The sequence below is a fragment of the Argopecten irradians genome, chromosome 7 (genome assembly GCF_041381155.1).
Source record: "Argopecten irradians isolate NY chromosome 7, Ai_NY, whole genome shotgun sequence".
NCBI lineage: Eukaryota > Metazoa > Mollusca > Bivalvia > Pectinida > Pectinidae > Argopecten > Argopecten irradians.
The window spans coordinates 3,722,958-3,742,512 of NC_091140.1; the positions used below are offsets into that span (position 1 = coordinate 3,722,958).

Genomic DNA, 19,555 nt, shown 5'->3' on the forward strand with positions numbered 1-19,555 from the left:
CTGTCTTATTCTGTTATGTTCCTGCGTACCTGCAAATGTTTGTCTCGTAAACTTGTCTCGTACAAAAGAAACAGCAAAAGAAATAAGGAAATTGTTTTTTAGATCAAAATATGGTGAATGTAAAATCATAAATTAATGGATTCGGCAGCAACAATATTTCCGTTTAAGACATTAAAAATAACAATAATAGAAAAAAAAGTTTTTCGTTAATGTGCTGTGACTGAGTACCAATCAAAGCCAATCCTCAGTTTGGACACTGCCCTATTGGGGGACGTGTGTTTTAAATCAGTGTATTGCCTCATATCGTCACTGTGTTCCCAGATGTTACCCACGGCAGTTGTATACAGGGCGTGAGTATCACGATATGGAGATTAACATCCCGCACAGAAAATATCATTACAGCTGTACGCTGGGCCGAACTGTAATCATAATATCGAGGATTTTAACACCGTACATCTGTAACCCACAGGTTTATATATAGACGTCTCGTTAGTGTGTTGGTTTATAAATGTAATAATAAAGAATGAAGCTCGCAAGTGGCTCGGTAATATTGATACAAGGAAGTGAGATGCATTAGTTCCGTGACATTAGCAACACAGAAATACCGTTTTGGGACGGAAATATATACCTGAGCTATGAGGTACGCCGTAATGTTCTGTCAGGAGTCTTTAGTGCTTCGATATTAATATTGCAGTTAGGTGAATACCCCTACATAAGTATATTAAATATATGCAAATGAAAACATAATTATGAATTGTGTAAGTTCCTATCAGTCGGAATTTACATAAAACAAAGTGAAGCCATCAACAATGAAGAAAAAAAGCAGAATGTAAAGACCATACATACACAGGCCCTTCTATCAGGGTAATACAGGTAGGTCCAAATATTTACAAAATGTATCTATTTCTCAGGTCCCTGTGGTTCAGCAGACTAGATATTACGTAATATATATGCGGCATCCATATAATGATATTTTGATATCCATATTAAGGGTACCCAGATGTGTAGATTGTACATGATATTAATTTGTTTAAAACTCTTACAATATTGGTTCCTTGTCATACTAATATGCAAGTCCCACGAACGTTATGTACAATTGTATATCACTTGTTACCTACAGAATGTATTCTCTCCTCTGTAACATTGTTCATTGGGACTTAAACAACAGAAATATGTACCAAAACCGTGAGGTGTAATGCAACATCTTAAATGTGCCATAATGTGTATTATATATAATACATACGATATGTGGGAGACATCGATATGTGGGAGACATTGCAGTTTAAATAGACAGTAAAATAACTATAAAAATAGTATACATGAAATTACCCACTCTGTGCCAAAAACACAACAAAAGCTTCCAATCTATCATAATCATTTATAAATCATAAAACGACGTAAGCACCATAGAGTTATATAATCAATGTCGCGTGTACACGCTATCCTGATTAAATACCAGTAAGATTTCACCAGAATGCAATTGTCTACCGTTCAGCGGAGATACATGTAACTGAAGTACTCCTTTCCTCGTATACAGGCAGTAACACGATATAATACAGCTCCCCTTAATTAGTGATATTTCAATGGAAGACCTGAGCAGCAAGCCAACAATCCAACATGTCGGGTTTCTCAATATGAATATCTGAAAATTCAATTAAATCTAGCTTATCTGTGGATGGTTTTGAAATACCAACATATGCACTGACAGTTATACGTAATTGTCGCATTTTTTTTTCTTTTTTTAGTTCTCAAATATTTGTTACCACATAATGTCTGAATGGATATAGGCTGAAATGGTTGACATGAGAGATGGCACAAGAGTTACTAAGTATTTAGAGACGAGGAAAGGTATAGCTGCTAGGATTTGTAGGTTGGAATGGTTGACATGAGAGATGGCAGAAAAGTTACTAATTATATAGCTTTGCTTTTTTAACATGTCCCATAGAATGTATCAACTCTAAACTGCATGCTGTGATACTTTTAAACTATTCCTAACTTGACATTATTATTACTATCCTATCTTTTACATTAATACAATCTCCTTTGATGTTATAAAACCTTTGTTTGTCGTAAGAAAAGCTCTACCGAGTTAATGTTATTTCATTGTATGTATACGACACTAAATAAAACTTCTTGTATCTTGTAGACGAGGAAAGGTATAGCTGTGAGGATTTGTAGGTTGGAATGGTTGACATGAGAGATGGCAGAAAAGTTACTAAGTATTTATACAAGGAAAGGTATAGCTGTGAGGATTTGTAGGTTGGAATGGTTGACATGAGAGATGGCAGAAAAGTTACTAAGTATTTATACAAGGAAAGGTATAGCTGCTAGGATTTGTAGGTTGGAATGGTTGACATGAGAGATGGCAGAAAAGTTACTAAGTATTTATACAAGGAAAGGTATAGCTGTGAGGATTTGTAGGTTGGAATGGTTGACATGAGAGATGGCAGAAAAGTTACTAAGTATTTATACAAGGAAAGGTATAGCTGCTAGGATTTGTAGGTTGGAATGGTTGACATGAGAGATGGCAGAAAAGTTACTAAGTATTTATACAAGGAAAGGTATAGCTGCTAGGATTTGTAGGTTGGAATGGTTGACATGAGAGATGGCAGAAAAGTTACTAAGTATTTATACAAGGAAAGGTATAGCTGCTAGGATTTGTAGGTTGGAATGGTTGACATGAGAGATGGCAGAAAAGTTACTAAGTATTTATACAAGGAAAGGTATAGCTGCTAGGATTTGTAGGTTGGAATGGTTGACATGAGAGATGGCAGAAAAGTTACTAAGTATTTATACAAGGAAAGGTATAGCTGCTAGGATTTGTAGGTTGGAATGGTTGACATGAGAGATGGCAGAAAAGTTACTAAGTATTTATACAAGGAAAGGTATAGCTGCTAGGATTTGTAGGTTGGAATGGTTAACATGAGAGATGGCAGAAAAGTTACTAAGTATTTATACAAGGAAAGGTATAGCTGCTAGGATTTGTAGGTTGGAATGGTTGACATGAGAGATGGCAGAAAAGTTACTAAGTATTTATACAAGGAAAGGTATAGCTGCTAGGATTTGTAGGTTGGAATGGTTAACATGAGAGATGGCAGAAAAGTTACTAAGTATTTATACAAGGAAAGGTATAGCTGCTAGGATTTGTAGGTTGGAATGGTTGACATGAGAGATGGCAGAAAAGTTACTAAGTATTTATACAAGGAAAGGTATAGCTGCTAGGATTTGTAGGTTGGAATGGTTAACATGAGAGATGGCAGAAAAGTTACTAAGTATTTATACAAGGAAAGGTATAGCTGCTAGGATTTGTAGGTTGGAATGGTTGACATGAGAGATGGCAGAAAAGTTACTAAGTATTTATACGAGGAAAGACTGCAAAAATTGTAGGTTGGAATGGTTGACATGAGAGATGGCAGAAAAGTTACTAAGTATTTATACAAGGAAAGGTATAGCTGCTAGGATTTGTAGGTTGGAATGGTTGACATGAGAGATGGCAGAAAAGTTACTAAGTATTTATACAAGGAAAGGTATAGCTGCTAGGATTTGTAGGTTGGAATGGTTGACATGAGAGATGGCAGAAAAGTTACTAAGTATTTATACAAGGAAAGGTATAGCTGCTAGGATTTGTAGGTTGGAATGGTTGACATGAGAGATGGCAGAAAAGTTACTAAGTATTTATACAAGGAAAGGTATAGCTGCTAGGATTTGTAGGTTGGAATGGTTGACATGAGAGATGGCAGAAAAGTTACTAAGTATTTATACAAGGAAAGGTATAGCTGCTAGGATTTGTAGGTTGGAATGGTTGACATGAGAGATGGCAGAAAAGTTACTAAGTATTTATACAAGGAAAGGTATAGCTGCTAGGATTTGTAGGTTGGAATGGTTAACATGAGAGATGGCAGAAAAGTTACTAAGTATTTATACAAGGAAAGGTATAGCTGCTAGGATTTGTAGGTTGGAATGGTTGACATGAGAGATGGCAGAAAAGTTACTAAGTATTTATACAAGGAAAGGTATAGCTGCTAGGATTTGTAGGTTGGAATGGTTGACATGAGAGATGGCAGAAAAGTTACTAAGTATTTATACAAGGAAAGGTATAGCTGCTAGGATTTGTAGGTTGGAATGGTTGACATGAGAGATGGCAGGAAAGTTACTAAGTATTTATACGAGGAAAGACTGCAAAAATTGTAGGTTGGAATGGTTGACATGAGAGATGGCAGAAAAGTTACTAAGTATTTATACAAGGAAAGGTATAGCTGCTAGGATTTGTAGGTTGGAATGGTTGACATGAGAGATGGCAGAAAAGTTACTAAGTATTTATACAAGGAAAGGTATAGCTGCTAGGATTTGTAGGTTGGAATGGTTGACATGAGAGATGGCAGAAAAGTTACTAAGTATTTATACAAGGAAAGGTATAGCTGCTAGGATTTGTAGGTTGGAATGGTTGACATGAGAGATGGCAGAAAAGTTACTAAGTATTTATACAAGGAAAGGTATAGCTGCTAGGATTTGTAGGTTGGAATGGTTGACATGAGAGATGGCAGAAAAGTTACTAATTATATAGCTTTGCTTTTTTAACATGTCCATAGAATGTATCAACTCTAAACTGCATGCTGTGATACTTTTAAACTATCTAACTTGACATTATTATTACTATCCTATCTTTTACATTAATACAATCTCTTTGATGTTATAAGACCTTTGGTCAGAAAAAGCTTACGATAATGTTATTTCATTGTATGTATACGCACTAATAAAACTTTGTATTTGTAAGAGGAAATACTGTAGGATTTGAGGTTGAATGGTTGACATGAGAGATGCGAATTACTAGTTTAACAGAAGTATAGCTGTGAGGATTTGTAGGTTGGAATGGTTGACATGAGAGATGGCAGAAAAGTTACTAAGTATTTATACAAGGAAAGGTATAGCTGCTGAGGATTTGTAGGTTGGAATGGTTGACATGAGAGATGGCAGAAAAGTTACTAAGTATTTATACAAGGAAAGGTATAGCTGCTAGGATTTGTAGGTTGGAATGGTTGACATGAGAGATGGCAGAAAAGTTACTAAGTTATTTATTACTAAGTTTAACAGGAAAGGTATAGCTGCTAGGATTTGTAGGTTGGAATGGTTGACATGAGAGATGGCAGAAAAGTTACTAAGTATTTATACAAGGAAAGGTATAGCTGCTAGGATTTGTAGGTTGGAATGGTTGACATGAGAGATGGCAGAAAAGTTACTAAGTATTTATACAAGGAAAGGTATAGCTGCTAGGATTTGTAGGTTGGAATGGTTGACATGAGAGATGGCAGAAAAGTTACTAAGTATTTATACAAGGAAAGGTATAGCTGCTAGGATTTGTAGGTTGGAATGGTTGACATGAGAGATGGCAGAAAAGTTACTAAGTATTTATACAAGGAAAGGTATAGCTGCTAGGATTTGTAGGTTGGAATGGTTGACATGAGAGATGGCAGAAAAGTTACTAAGTATTTATACAAGGAAAGGTATAGCTGCTAGGATTTGTAGGTTGGAATGGTTGACATGAGAGATGGCAGAAAAGTTACTAAGTATTTATACAAGGAAAGGTATAGCTGCTAGGATTTGTAGGTTGGAATGGTTAACATGAGAGATGGCAGAAAAGTTACTAAGTATTTATACAAGGAAAGGTATAGCTGCTAGGATTTGTAGGTTGGAATGGTTGACATGAGAGATGGCAGAAAAGTTACTAAGTATTTATACAAGGAAAGGTATAGCTGCTAGGATTTGTAGGTTGGAATGGTTGACATGAGAGATGGCAGAAAAGTTACTAAGTATTTATACAAGGAAAGGTATAGCTGCTAGGATTTGTAGGTTGGAATGGTTGACATGAGAGATGGCAGAAAAGTTACTAAGTATTTATACAAGGAAAGGTATAGCTGCTAGGATTTGTAGGTTGGAATGGTTGACATGAGAGATGGCAGAAAAGTTACTAAGTATTTATACAAGGAAAGGTATAGCTGCTAGGATTTGTAGGTTGGAATGGTTGACATGAGAGATGGCAGAAAAGTTACTAAGTATTTATACAAGGAAAGGTATAGCTGCTAGGATTTGTAGGTTGGAATGGTTGACATGAGAGATGGCAGAAAAGTTACTAAGTATTTATACAAGGAAAGGTATAGCTGCTAGGATTTGTAGGTTGGAATGGTTGCATGAGAGATGGCAGAAAAGTTACTAAGTATTTATACAAGGAAAGGTATAGCTGCTAGGATTTGTAGGTTGGAATGGTTGACATGGAGAGATGGCAGAAAAGTTACTAAGTTATTTATACAAGGTAAAGTTATAAGATATAGCTGCTAGGATTTGTAGGTTGGAATGGTTGACATGAGAGATGGCAGAAAAGTTACTAAGTATTTATACAAGGAAAGGTATAGCTGCTAGGATTTGTAGGTTGGAATGGTTGACATGAGAGATGGCAGAAAAGTTACTAAGTATTTATACAAGGAAAGGTATAGCTGCTAGGATTTGTAGGTTGGAATGGTTGACATGAGAGATGGCAGAAAAGTTACTAAGTATTTATACAAGGAAAGGTATAGCTGCTAGGATTTGTAGGTTGGAATGGTTGACATGAGAGATGGCAGAAAAGTTACTAAGTATTTATACAAGGAAAGGTATAGCTGCTAGGATTTGTAGGTTGGAATGGTTGACATGAGAGATGGCAGAAAAGTTACTAAGTATTTATACAAGGAAAGGTATAGCTGCTAGGATTTGTAGGTTGGAATGGTTGACATGAGAGATGGCAGAAAAGTTACTAAGTATTTATACAAGGAAAGGTATAGCTGCTAGGATTTGTAGGTTGGAATGGTTGACATGAGAGATGGCAGAAAAGTTACTAAGTATTTATACAAGGAAAGGTATAGCTGCTAGGATTTGTAGGTTGGAATGGTTGACATGAGAGATGGCAGAAAAGTTACTAAGTATTTTTATACAAGGAAAGGTATAGCTGCTAGGATTTGTAGGTTGGAATGGTTGACATGAGAGATGGCAGAAAAGTTACTAAGTATTTATACAAGGAAAGGTATAGCTGCTAGGATTTGTAGGTTGGAATGGTTGACATGAGAGATGGCAGAAAAGTTACTAAGTATTTATACAAGGAAAGGTATAGCTGCTAGGATTTGTAGGTTGGAATGGTTGACATGAGAGATGGCAGAAAAGTTACTAAGTATTTATACAAGGAAAGGTATAGCTGCTAGGATTTGTAGGTTGGAATGGTTGACATGAGAGATGGCAGAAAAGTTACTAAGTATTTATACAAGGAAAGGTATAGCTGCTAGGATTTGTAGGTTGGAATGGTTGACATGAGAGATGGCAGAAAAGTTACTAAGTATTTATACAAGGAAAGGTATAGCTGCTAGGATTTGTAGGTTGGAATGGTTGACATGAGAGATGGCAGAAAAGTTACTAAGTATTTATACAAGGAAAGGTATAGCTGCTAGGATTTGTAGGTTGGAATGGTTAACATGAGAGATGGCAGAAAAGTTACTAAGTATTTATACAAGGAAAGGTATAGCTGCTAGGATTTGTAGGTTGGAATGGTTGACATGAGAGATGGCAGAAAAGTTACTAAGTATTTATACAAGGAAAAAGGTATAGCTGCTAGGATTTGTAGGTTGGAATGGTTGACATGAGAGATGGCAGAAAAGTTACTAAGTATTTATACAAGGAAAGGTATAGCTGCTAGGATTTGTAGGTTGGAATGGTTGACATGAGAGATGGCAGAAAAGTTACTAAGTATTTATACAAGGAAAGGTATAGCTGCTAGGATTTGTAGGTTGGAATGGTTGACATGAGAGATGGCAGAAAAGTTACTAAGTATTTATACAAGGAAAGGTATAGCTGCTAGGATTTGTAGGTTGGAATGGTTGACATGAGAGATGGCAGAAAAGTTACTAAGTATTTATACAAGGAAAGGTATAGCTGCTAGGATTTGTAGGTTGGAATGGTTGACATGAGAGATGGCAGAAAAGTTACTAAGTATTTATACAAGGAAAGGTATAGCTGCTAGGATTTGTAGGTTGGAATGGTTGACATGAGAGATGGCAGAAAAGTTACTAAGTATTTATACAAGGAAAGGTATAGCTGCTAGGATTTGTAGGTTGGAATGGTTGACATGAGAGATGGCAGAAAAGTTACTAAGTATTTATACAAGGAAAGGTATAGCTGCTAGGATTTGTAGGTTGGAATGGTTGACATGAGAGATGGCAGAAAAGTTACTAAGTATTTATACAAGGAAAGGTATAGCTGCTAGGATTTGTAGGTTGGAATGGTTGACATGAGAGATGGCAGAAAAGTTACTAAGTATTTATACAAGGAAAGACTGCTAGATTTGTAGGTTGGAATGGTTGACATGAGAGATGGCAGAAAAAGTTACTAAGCTTATTTTTAACAGTCCAGGAGAATGTATAGCTCAAACTGGATTTGTGGATACTTGTAAATCAAAATTCTAACTTGTTACTATCCTAGACAATCTCTTTGATGTATAAAACTTTGTTTGCAGAAAAGTTACTAAGTTATTTCATTGTATGTATTATACTTGTATCTTGTAGACGAAAGGTATAGCTGTGAGGATTTGTAGGTTGGAATGGTTGACATGAGAGATGGCAGAAAAGTTACTAAGTATTTATACAAGGAAAGGTATAGCTGCTAGGATTTGTAGGTTGGAATGGTTGACATGAGAGATGGCAGAAAAGTTACTAAGTATTTATACAAGGAAAGGTATAGCTGCTAGGATTTGTAGGTTGGAATGGTTGACATGAGAGATGGCAGAAAAGTTACTAAGTATTTATACAAGGAAAGGTATAGCTGCTAGGATTTGTAGGTTGGAATGGTTGACATGAGAGATGGCAGAAAAGTTACTAAGTATTTATACAAGGAAAGGTATAGCTGCTAGGATTTGTAGGTTGGAATGGTTGACATGAGAGATGGCAGAAAAGTTACTAAGTATTTATACAAGGAAAGTACTGCTGCTAAAATTGTAGGTTGGAATGGTTGACATGAGAGATGGCAGAAAAGTTACTAAGTATTTATACAAGGAAAGGTATAGCTGCTAGGATTTGTAGGTTGGAATGGTTAACATGAGAGATGGCAGAAAAGTTACTAAGTATTTATACAAGGAAAGGTATAGCTGCTAGGATTTGTAGGTTGGAATGGTTGACATGAGAGATGGCAGAAAAGTTACTAAGTATTTATACAAGGAAAGGTATAGCTGCTAGGATTTGTAGGTTGGAATGGTTGACATGAGAGATGGCAGAAAAGTTACTAAGTATTTATACAAGGAAAGGTATAGCTGCTAGGATTTGTAGGTTGGAATGGTTAACATGAGAGATGGCAGAAAAGTTACTAAGTATTTATACAAGGAAAGGTATAGCTGCTAGGATTTGTAGGTTGGAATGGTTGACATGAGAGATGGCAGAAAAGTTACTAAGTATTTATACAAGGAAAGGTATAGCTGCTAGGATTTGTAGGTTGGAATGGTTAACATGAGAGATGGCAGAAAAGTTACTAAGTATTTATACAAGGAAAGGTATAGCTGCTAGGATTTGTAGGTTGGAATGGTTGACATGAGAGATGGCAGAAAAGTTACTAAGTATTTATACAAGGAAAGGTATAGCTGCTAGGATTTGTAGGTTGGAATGGTTAACATGAGAGATGGCAGAAAAGTTACTAAGTATTTATACAAGGAAATGTATAGCTGCTAGGATTTGTAGGTTGGAATGGTTGACATGAGAGATGGCAGAAAAGTTACTAAGTATTTATACAAGGAAAGGTATAGCTGCTAGGATTTGTAGGTTGGAATGGTTGACATGAGAGATGGCAGAAAAGTTACTAAGTATTTATACAAGGAAAGGTATAGCTGCTAGGATTTGTAGGTTGGAATGGTTGACATGAGAGATGGCAGAAAAGTTACTAAGTATTTATACAAGGAAAGGTATAGCTGCTAGGATTTGTAGGTTGGAATGGTTGACATGAGAGATGGCAGAAAAGTTACTAAGTATTTATACAAGGAAAGGTATAGCTGCTAGGATTTGTAGGTTGGAATGGTTGACATGAGAGATGGCAGAAAAGTTACTAAGTATTTATACGAGGAAAGACTGCAAAAATTGTAGGTTGGAATGGTTGACATGAGAGATGGCAGAAAAGTTACTAATCATATAGCTTTGCTTTTTTAACATGTCCCATAGAATGTATCAACTCTAAACTGCATGCTGTGATACTTTTAAACTATTCCTAACTTGACATTATTATTACTATCCTATCTTTTACATTAATACAATCTCCTTTGATGTTATAAAACCTTTGTTTGTCGTAAGAAAAGCTCTACCGAGTTAATGTTATTTCATTGTATGTATACGACACTAAATAAAACTTCTTGTATCTTGTAGACGAGGAAAGGTATAGCTGTGAGGATTTGTAGGTTGGAATGGTTGACATGAGAGATGGCAGAAAAGTTACTAAGTATTTATACAAGGAAAGGTATAGCTGTGAGGATTTGTAGGTTGGAATGGTTGACATGAGAGATGGCAGAAAAGTTACTAAGTATTTATACAAGGAAAGGTATAGCTGCTAGGATTTGTAGGTTGGAATGGTTGACATGAGAGATGGCAGAAAAGTTACTAAGTATTTATACAAGGAAAGGTATAGCTGCCAGCATTTGTAGGTTGGAATGGTTAACATGAGAGATGGCAGAAAAGTTACTAAGTATTTATACAAGGAAAGGTATAGCTGCTAGGATTTGTAGGTTGGAATGGTTGACATGAGAGATGGCAGAAAAGTTACTAAGTATTTAGACGAGGAAAGACTGCAAAAATTGTAGGTTGAAATAATTAATATGAGTGAAGATGATGAGAGGGATGGCAAAAAAGTTACGAAATACATAAACGTGGAATACTACGGGAGAAAAGGTGAAGGATACACAAAGGATAGAGAGAAGATGTAGGGGAGGAATACATTAGAGGAAGGACCACCTACTGTTAGTGGTGGAGTGGAGCAGGAAATTCCTATACACAAATTAATGCGCGTGCTTAATAGCTAAACCATTTAACGGCTCAACACCACGTGTGTTCACGCGCTTACATATTTCATTTACGGCAATTTTAATATTCTTTGATGGTGTTTCTCATCCATGTTATTTTTAGACGTTCCAAATTATCCAATAAAAACTTCTGTTATTCGCAGTGTTATTAACTTTACATACTTCACATAACGGTATATGCCGTTAAGTTTGAAGTGGAACGGAAAGACAGCACATTGACGGAAATGTTTTGGAGAAGGCAATGCATATAGAGCCAACAAAATGTCCATATCGTCTTATATTTACACATAAAAATCAATTATCGTCTCACACACCTACCGCTACATATAACGGTGAACAGTTGGAGAATATCGGGCATACTTCCAGCGGATGATAGTATCTGTTTGTTTTATAATAAATCAATGTACTCCAGGGGCTGTTCACCAGTCACGACACGTGTAAGAGAGACATTACTATATCCAGTTTACTTCTGACAGTTTCTGTACACTAACTTAAACCACAGTCGCTGAATTTCTAGTTTCGTTTTAGGTAGGGTTATCACTGTGAAACATAGCAGACGGACAGAGATACAATCGGCACCAGATAAAACCTAGCGTGTCAGGAACCCAGAATGTTAGAGTCGTCAATTTTGCACGATAACAATATTTTGGTGTGGGTGTGTAGTTTTCAACATTTTGCGGACGGGAACATGCAAAAGACTATGCTTTTAGCTGCAGATGTAATGTTTTATGTCAGTTTGAATAACTTAGAGGATTCTAGCATGAACACATGGAAATTGTTTAGTCATTCCAAATCGTGTGTCCTAGGCTTGGTTAGTCAATCCAAGTCGTGTGTCTTGGTTATAACCGGAACAATGACGTTATAAGCTCGTCAATTAATCAGTCATTCCAAGCTCGAGAAACTAGAATAACATCCTTTTAGAACTTTCCAGCAAACTTCAGAAACGCAATTGGGACTAAATATGTCCTCTTTCAACGGCAGACCGATTGCAGAAAGTCATGGCTGGAAATCCAATATAATGCCATGAGAGCGTTGCCCCACGGGGACTTAGCACCAAGTATAGCACTGATTAACAGTCCTCAGCGAACGACAAGCCATTACTGGCATCTTCCTTAACAAGTTAATTATCTGATAATAGAATACCCATTGTGATTGTCTGTACAGTGGCACATAAAATAGTCCAGTCTTCTGATAATGCCACTGATCAGTAATTGGTGTGGGGAAAATAATAGCAGTGTCCTGATGAACAGTATTATTTACAAGTAAACCACAGACACCCAGTATTCCTCTGTCCTACACCGCACTAACCCACAGACACCCAGTATTCCTCTGTCCTACACCGCACTAACCCACAGACACCCAGTATTCCTCTGTCCTACACCGCACTAACCCACAAACACCCAGTATTCCTCTGTCCTACACCGTACTAACCCACAGACACCCAGTATTCCTCTGTCCTACACCGCACTAACCCACAGACACCCAGTATTCCTCTGTCCTCCTACACCGCACTAACCCACAGACACCCAGTATTCCTCTGTCCTACACCGCACTAACCCACAAACACCCAGTATTCCACTGTCCTACACCGTACTAACCCACAAACACCCAGTATTCCTCTGTCCTACACCGTACTAACCCACAGACACCCAGTATTCCTCTGTCCTACACCGTACTAACCCACAGACACCCAGTATCCCTCTGTCCTACACCGCACTAACCCACAGACACCCAGTTTTCCTCTGTCCTACACCGTACTAACCCACAAACACCCAGTATTCCTCTGTCCTACACCGTACTAACCCACAGACACCCAGTATCCCTCTGTCCTACACCGCACTAACCCTCAGACACCCAGTATTCCTCTCTCCGACACCGTGAGCCCTGCAGGTAGGGCGTTAGAATTGTACCTGCTGCCCCTATTGCATGATCGTAAAAGGCGACTAAATTTAGGATCTTATCTTTTCTTTTCTTCCTAACTGACTTTATCTTTCCTAATGCCTTCCTTGGCACCGCCTCACTTTTGGCCTTGCGTTGAGCGTTCGCCCCTGTGAGGAAGGCTCTTGGTTCTGTCCCCTGGCCGAGACACACCAAAGTCTATAAAAGTGGTAGTTTCTGCTCCTGCTTAGCGCTCAGCAAACGGGGAGTGGGACGACTGGTTCGCCCCTTGTCAGTATAATGTGACCGGGTGGGGTGTGTTGCTTGGTGTCTTCGGCGGCATGCTTCAGTGATATAGCACTATAAAAAGGGTAATAGTTCCACTGTACAAGAAGACATAACATGAATTTACCGCAGTCTCCCAAAACACGCACTTCGCACAACATACACGCAACACACTGCATGGGAGGCCGTCCTTACATGATCATAGCTGTTAATAGGACGTTAATTAATCAAACAAACAAACAAACAAATCTCCGACACCGCACTAACCCGCAGACACCCAGTATTCCTCTCTCCGACACTGCACTAACCCTCAGACACCCAGTATTCCTGTCCTACACCGCACTAAACCACAGACACCCAGTATCCCTCTGTCCTACACCGCACTAACCCTCAGACACCCAGTATTCCTCTCTCCGACACTGCACTAACCCGCAGACACCCAGTATTCCTCTGTCCTACACCGTACTAAACCACAGACACCCAGTATCCCTCTGTCCTACACCGCACTAACCCTCAGACACCCAGTATTCCTCTCTCCGACACTGCACTAACTAACCCGCAGACACCCAGTGTTCCTCTGTCCTACACCGCACTAAACCACAGACACCCAGTATTCCTCTATCCTACACCGTACTAACCCACAGACACCCAGTATTACTCTCCCCGACACTGCAATAACCCGCAGACACCCAGTATTCCTCTCTCTCCGACACCGTGAGCCCTGCAGGTAGGGCGTTAGAATTGTACCTGCTGCCCCTATTGCATGATCGTAAAAGGCGACTAAATTTAGGATCTTTTCTTTTCTTCCTAACTGACTTTATCTTTCCTAATGCCTTCCTTGGCACCGCCTCACTTTTGGCCTTGCGTTGAGCGTTCGCCCCTGTGAGGAAGGCTCTGGGTTCTGTCCCCTGGCCGAGACACACCAAAGTCTATAAAAGTGGTAGTTTCTGCTCCTGCTTAGCGCTCAGCAAACGGGGAGTGGGACGACTGGTTCGCCCCTTGTCAGTATAATGTGACCGGGTGGGGTGTGTTGCTTGGTGTCTTCGGCGGCATGCTTCAGTGATATAGCACTATAAAAAGGGTAATAGTTCCACTATACAAGAAGACATAACATGAATTTACCGCAGTCTCCCAAAACACGCACTTCGCACAACATACACGCAACACACTGCATGGGAGGCCGTCCTTACATGATCATAGCTGTTAATAGGACGTTAATTAATCAAACAAACAAACAAACAAATCTCCGACACCGCACTAACCCGCAGACACCCAGTATTCCTCTGTCCTACACTGCACTAACCCACAGACACCCAGTATTCCTCTGTCCTACACCTAGCTGCAATATTGTAGCTCAAAAGACTTTTTGACAGAAAATGGTGTCGTCTTTAGAGCTACAATTGGTGCATATTACTGCTAATGAAATAAAGTAATGATTATGTAAACCATTGTAAAACATTTGTTTGCATTTTTATCGTACTTGTTTGATATCGCTTACCTACTAGGCAATAAAACTGAACCACATAAAATATCAAATTCTCATCGAGGCATTATTTTTTTTACATAATACATATAGGGCAAGTCCACAAATTGTGAATTTGACGTCTTGTGAGCGGTACGGTGTAACGTTGAAAATGGACCTCCGTTGAAAATTGACCTCGGGTCAGTTTTCAACGTTGAAAACGGACCCCGAATGCCGTTGAAAATTGAACATGCCGTTGAAAATTGACGGTGTTTAGGGTCAATTCTCAACGGCAGGTCTGTTGAAAAATGACCGTTGAAAAATGACCTTGGCAAACTATCAACGGATGGTCTGTTGAAATATGATCCTAGTACATTCACATATATAACTGTTGCACAAACTCTGTTATTTAAATTACGTAATCACCTCGATTTGAATTGAAATTTGGTATTGTTATCATCGTAACAAATACCTCATTTAAACATTTTAGGTGCTTTGTGTTTGTGTTGTGTTATGTTGTATTATGTTGTGTTGTGTGATGTTGTCGTGTGTTGTGTTGTTGTGTGTTATTGTGTTGTTTTTGGGTGGTGTTGTATTGTTGTTGCGTGGTTGTGTGTTATGGTTGTGTTGTGTGTTTTATTATGTGTTGTTGTGTGATGTTGTGTTGTTGTGTTGTTGTCGGGTGTTGTGTTGCTGTGTATTGTTGTGTTGCTGTGTATTGTTGTGTTGTTAGGTGGTGTTGTATTGTTGTTGTGTTGTATGTTGTGGTGTGGTTGTGTTGTTGTGTGATTTTGTGTTGTGTTATGTTGTGTGATGTTGTGTTGTGTAATGTTGTCGTGTGTTGTGTTGTTGTGTGTTACTGTGTTGTTTTTGGGTGGTGTTGTATTGTTGTTGCGTGGTTGTGTTGTGTGTTGTGTTATGTGTTGTTGTGTAATGTTTTGTTGTTATGTTGTGATGTGTTGTGAGATGTGTTGTGGTTTCATGGTGTTGTGCTGTCGTGTTGTGTTGTGTAAAAACGAGTTCTTATGGGGTCACTTTTCAATGGGGTCTATTTTCAACGGGTCGGTGTAAAAAGTGCGCTGAATGTTCAGTTTTCAACGGGTTTCGGGGTCATTTTTCAACATTGAAAATTGACCCGAGGTCAGTTTTCAACGAGGGTCCATTTTCAACGTTACAACGGCAGATATTAAGAATGGTAGTTATGTTTGTTTTGGACAAAAATGATATGTAAATGCATGTATACGCATAAAATAACTGGAAACCTACAAAAAAAAGTATAGAAACCTATGCCCGAGTGATTTTCGGAGGCAGTGCTCCACTACGACACATAGGGACCAATTCGTACCCGGCCGAAAGGTATACCTATATTCGTTCTATCCTACACCGCACTAACCCGCAGACATCCAGTATTCCTCTCTCCGACACTGCAATAACCCGCAGGCAACACACACAAACATGTAACATTGGCACCAACGACCATCAGGCACCAATAAAAAAAATCATCTTTAAGGTGTCCGTATGTCTTAGCTAATATTCAATTTACTTAATAAAGCATAAGAACATGTTGCCGTTTGTCTGCAGGCTCAAATAACAAGGGAAAAGTTAGAATATCGTTACAATCCAGTATAAAGAATATCTAGTTAAAAGAAAGCTGGGACAATGTGCCGATATCAGTGAGAGTAAAATATTATCATGTCTCATTACCAACATCTCTTGTGGCAAAACTAGCAAGAATGAAGAGATGTTGTTTTTTTCCTACGAAGCAGGGATGTTTTCTTTGCAAGGATATTGCATTCAACTTATCGCCTATGTTGACCTTTCTCTCCCTGAGTAACAACTAGCACATAGCCTATATAAGTTCTCTCCCTGAGAAACAACTAGTACATAGTCTATATAAGTTCTCTCCCTGTGTAACAACTAGTACATAGTCTATATGAGTTCTCTCCCTGTGTAACAACTAGTACATAGTCTATATGAGTTCTCTCCCTGTGTAACAACTAGTACATAGCTTATATAAGTTCTCTCCCTGTGTAACAACTAGTACATAGTCTATATAAGTTCTCTCCCTGAGTAACAACTAGTACATAGCCTATATAAGTTCTCTCCCTGAGTAACAACTAGTACATAGTCTATATAAGTTCTCTCCCTGAGATACAACTAGTACATAGTCTATATAAGTTCTCTCCCTGAGTAACAACAGACATAGCCTATATGTGTTGCCTCAAATATTAGTGTGCAACTTTAAAATAGGATAGTTGCTTAGAGTTACTTCCCTTGCTTGTATTTTATAATTATTCTTCAGAGTGATCTCCCTTGTGTTCACTCTTTTGTAAAACGTTGATACAACGATCCGAAACATGGACGACCACGGTTAAAGTGCATAGCCCCATATGATGTAAGTTTAGATAATATTAGGTTGATTCTAAAGATATATTGGTATTATATGATGCATATGTATGTACATGTAATGTTTAATCGATCTAATAGCTAATAATTGTGTAATTCTAAAGATATGTCAATATCATGATATCGTTGCTGATACAGATTTTGTTTCTGTATTTCAGCCTTACTTGATTCGTTCAGCATTAAATTACATCTTAACAAGACCAGGTCTCGTGTCGTAATTTTCGTCGCTGTACAGTAAAGGATCATTTCATCAGCTATGAGCATATAAACCATGTCCAAGCCATCGAGCGTAGTAGCTCACCCCGACCATGAAGGGTCACCACATGTTTCTGCTCGGGATCCAAACGACAGTAATTATAAGGGGTCAGCAAGGAGTACCAGTAGTAAACAATCCTATAGGTCTAGTAGGTCATCAGATCTAATACAGATACGAGCTAAGGCTGTAGCAGCAAGAGCTGGACTAGAGTTTGAACGACGTGAAAATGAATTAAAGAAAGAAAGGGCTAGACTCAATGAAGATAATGCAATATTACGTGCTGAAAATGAACGTAAAAGGTCTGAAATCGATGCAGATCTTGATTTATTAGAAAAGGAAAAGAATGTTATTAAAGCAGAAGCTGAATTTCAAGCCTACGACTCAGACTTTCCTACAGACATTGAATCAACTAATTATAAGTCTAAGAGGACTAAAGAATATGTCTTAGATCAGAACATGAGAAGTCGTTCACCGGATCATGCCAGATCAGACCATCATGAACCTGAACTAGTTCACACTACTGAACAAGATAATTATTTGACTCCAGAACCACTTCAAAATACTGAGCTAGCAAGGCCTAGTCAACCCGAACCTCACACATACAAATCGAGGCAGGGAGAACTTGTTCAGTCATTTTCCCATGAACAGATTTGTGAACCAGTTCATCTATCACATCATGAATCTGATAGACTTATGTCTAACAAACCAGACAACTATTCTACTGAAATCCCTCAAAGTAGAAATTATGGTAAAGTTCAACCTGTGCTACACGAACCAGCCTATAGTTACCATACACCTGAACATGAACAAACTCTGTTGTCGACACAGGGCTACATCATGCCTAAGGGACAAGTCAACTCTACACATCCTGAACAGAATAGTGCTACTCATGAATCTTATAATCAACACAGATATCCTACATTCTCTGAACCAAATCGTGAACCTTCCATACAACTTCATGAAACAGCTCGCCCATTTCATGAACCAGCTAGCCGTTCATTGGATATCACAGGTAGCTTTGAACATCAACAGCCAGCACACGTATCACCAGACATTCAAAATCATGCCGGCTTTGAACCATTGCGCCCCACCTTTCATGAACCTGAACGCCATACGTCCACAGGGTTCACAGAATTCACTCAGTTTCTAATGAAAAAGGAACTAATTCTACAGAGATTGAGCAGTTTTGATGACAAACCTGAACATTATTCTGTGTGGAAAACCAGCTTTGTTAGAATAAAACTGAACTAAACCTATGCCCTTCTGAAGAGTTTGATCTGCTGATTAAGTACCTTGGGCCTGAGTCTGTGAAACATGCAAAAAGTCTTCGGGCATCTAATCCAACGAACCCTACTAGAGGCATACTTAGACTGTGGCAGCGATTGGACGAAAGATACGGAAGCCCAGAGATTATTGAAAGAGCTTTACAAGAAAAACTAGCAAACTTTCAGAGAGTGGGAAAAGATATGAAGAAACTTTATGAACTGTCTGATATATTATCAGAGATAGAATCGGTTATGGAGGATCCAAAGTATGAAACCTTGTTGAGTTACTTCAATTCTTCAATGGGGGTACTCCCAATTGTAAACAAACTACCGACCAGTCTTCAGAACAAATGGACTAGCAGAGCGTCAAAGTACAAAAAGCGTCATACAGTCTTCTTTCCTCCGTTTACAGAGTTCTGTGACTTCATTAGAGAACAGAGCACCATGATGAACGACCCAGGTCAAGTGTGCACCCCAGCATCTGTTAGTAGGTTAGATACTACAAATAATACTTCCTACAACAAACAGAACAGTCATAAGCCTGCGGAAACAAAACAGATATCGTCTGTCACAGTCAGAAAAACACAGATAGACAACACATCTGCAAACACATCATCAACTCCTCTGTGTCCAATCCACGAAACTAAGCATTCCTTGAATGATTGTAGAGGATTCAGGAAGAAAACCATCACCCAACGAAAACAGTTTCTGAGGGAAAACAACCTGTGCTTCAGGTGCTGTGAGACTTCTGCTCATATTTACAAGAACTGTACTGCAAAGTTGCAGTGTAGTGTTTGTGGTAGCGACAAACATCCAGGTGCACTACATAATAAGGAGGAACTACGAGAAAAAACGGAAACCGAGGACAATACGGTCAGCGTGTCTACAAGGTGTACAAAGTTATGTGGACAAGGTTTTACAGGGCGATCTTGCGCAAA

The 19,555-nt window shown here is 38.5% G+C and overlaps 1 protein-coding gene and 1 long non-coding RNA gene across 2 annotated transcripts in view; both read left to right on the forward strand.

Moving 5' to 3' along the window:
* Positions 1-19,555, forward strand: part of LOC138327311 (uncharacterized) — a 76,761-nt gene that overhangs the window by 26,974 nt on the left and 30,232 nt on the right. The gene's annotated exons all lie outside the window — the stretch shown is intronic.
* On the forward strand, positions 16,909-18,603 carry LOC138326729 (uncharacterized). The gene is made up of 2 exons (XM_069272744.1): positions 16,909-17,085; positions 17,255-18,603. The coding sequence occupies exon 2, from the start codon at positions 17,368-17,370 to the stop codon at positions 18,601-18,603; it is 1,236 nt and encodes a 411-aa protein (XP_069128845.1). The 5' UTR covers positions 16,909-17,085; positions 17,255-17,367.

Coding starts and splice junctions, on each gene's coding strand:
- LOC138326729 (XM_069272744.1), top strand. CDS start 17,368: ATGTCCAAGCCATCGAGCGTAGTAGCTCACCCCGACCATGAAGGGTCA.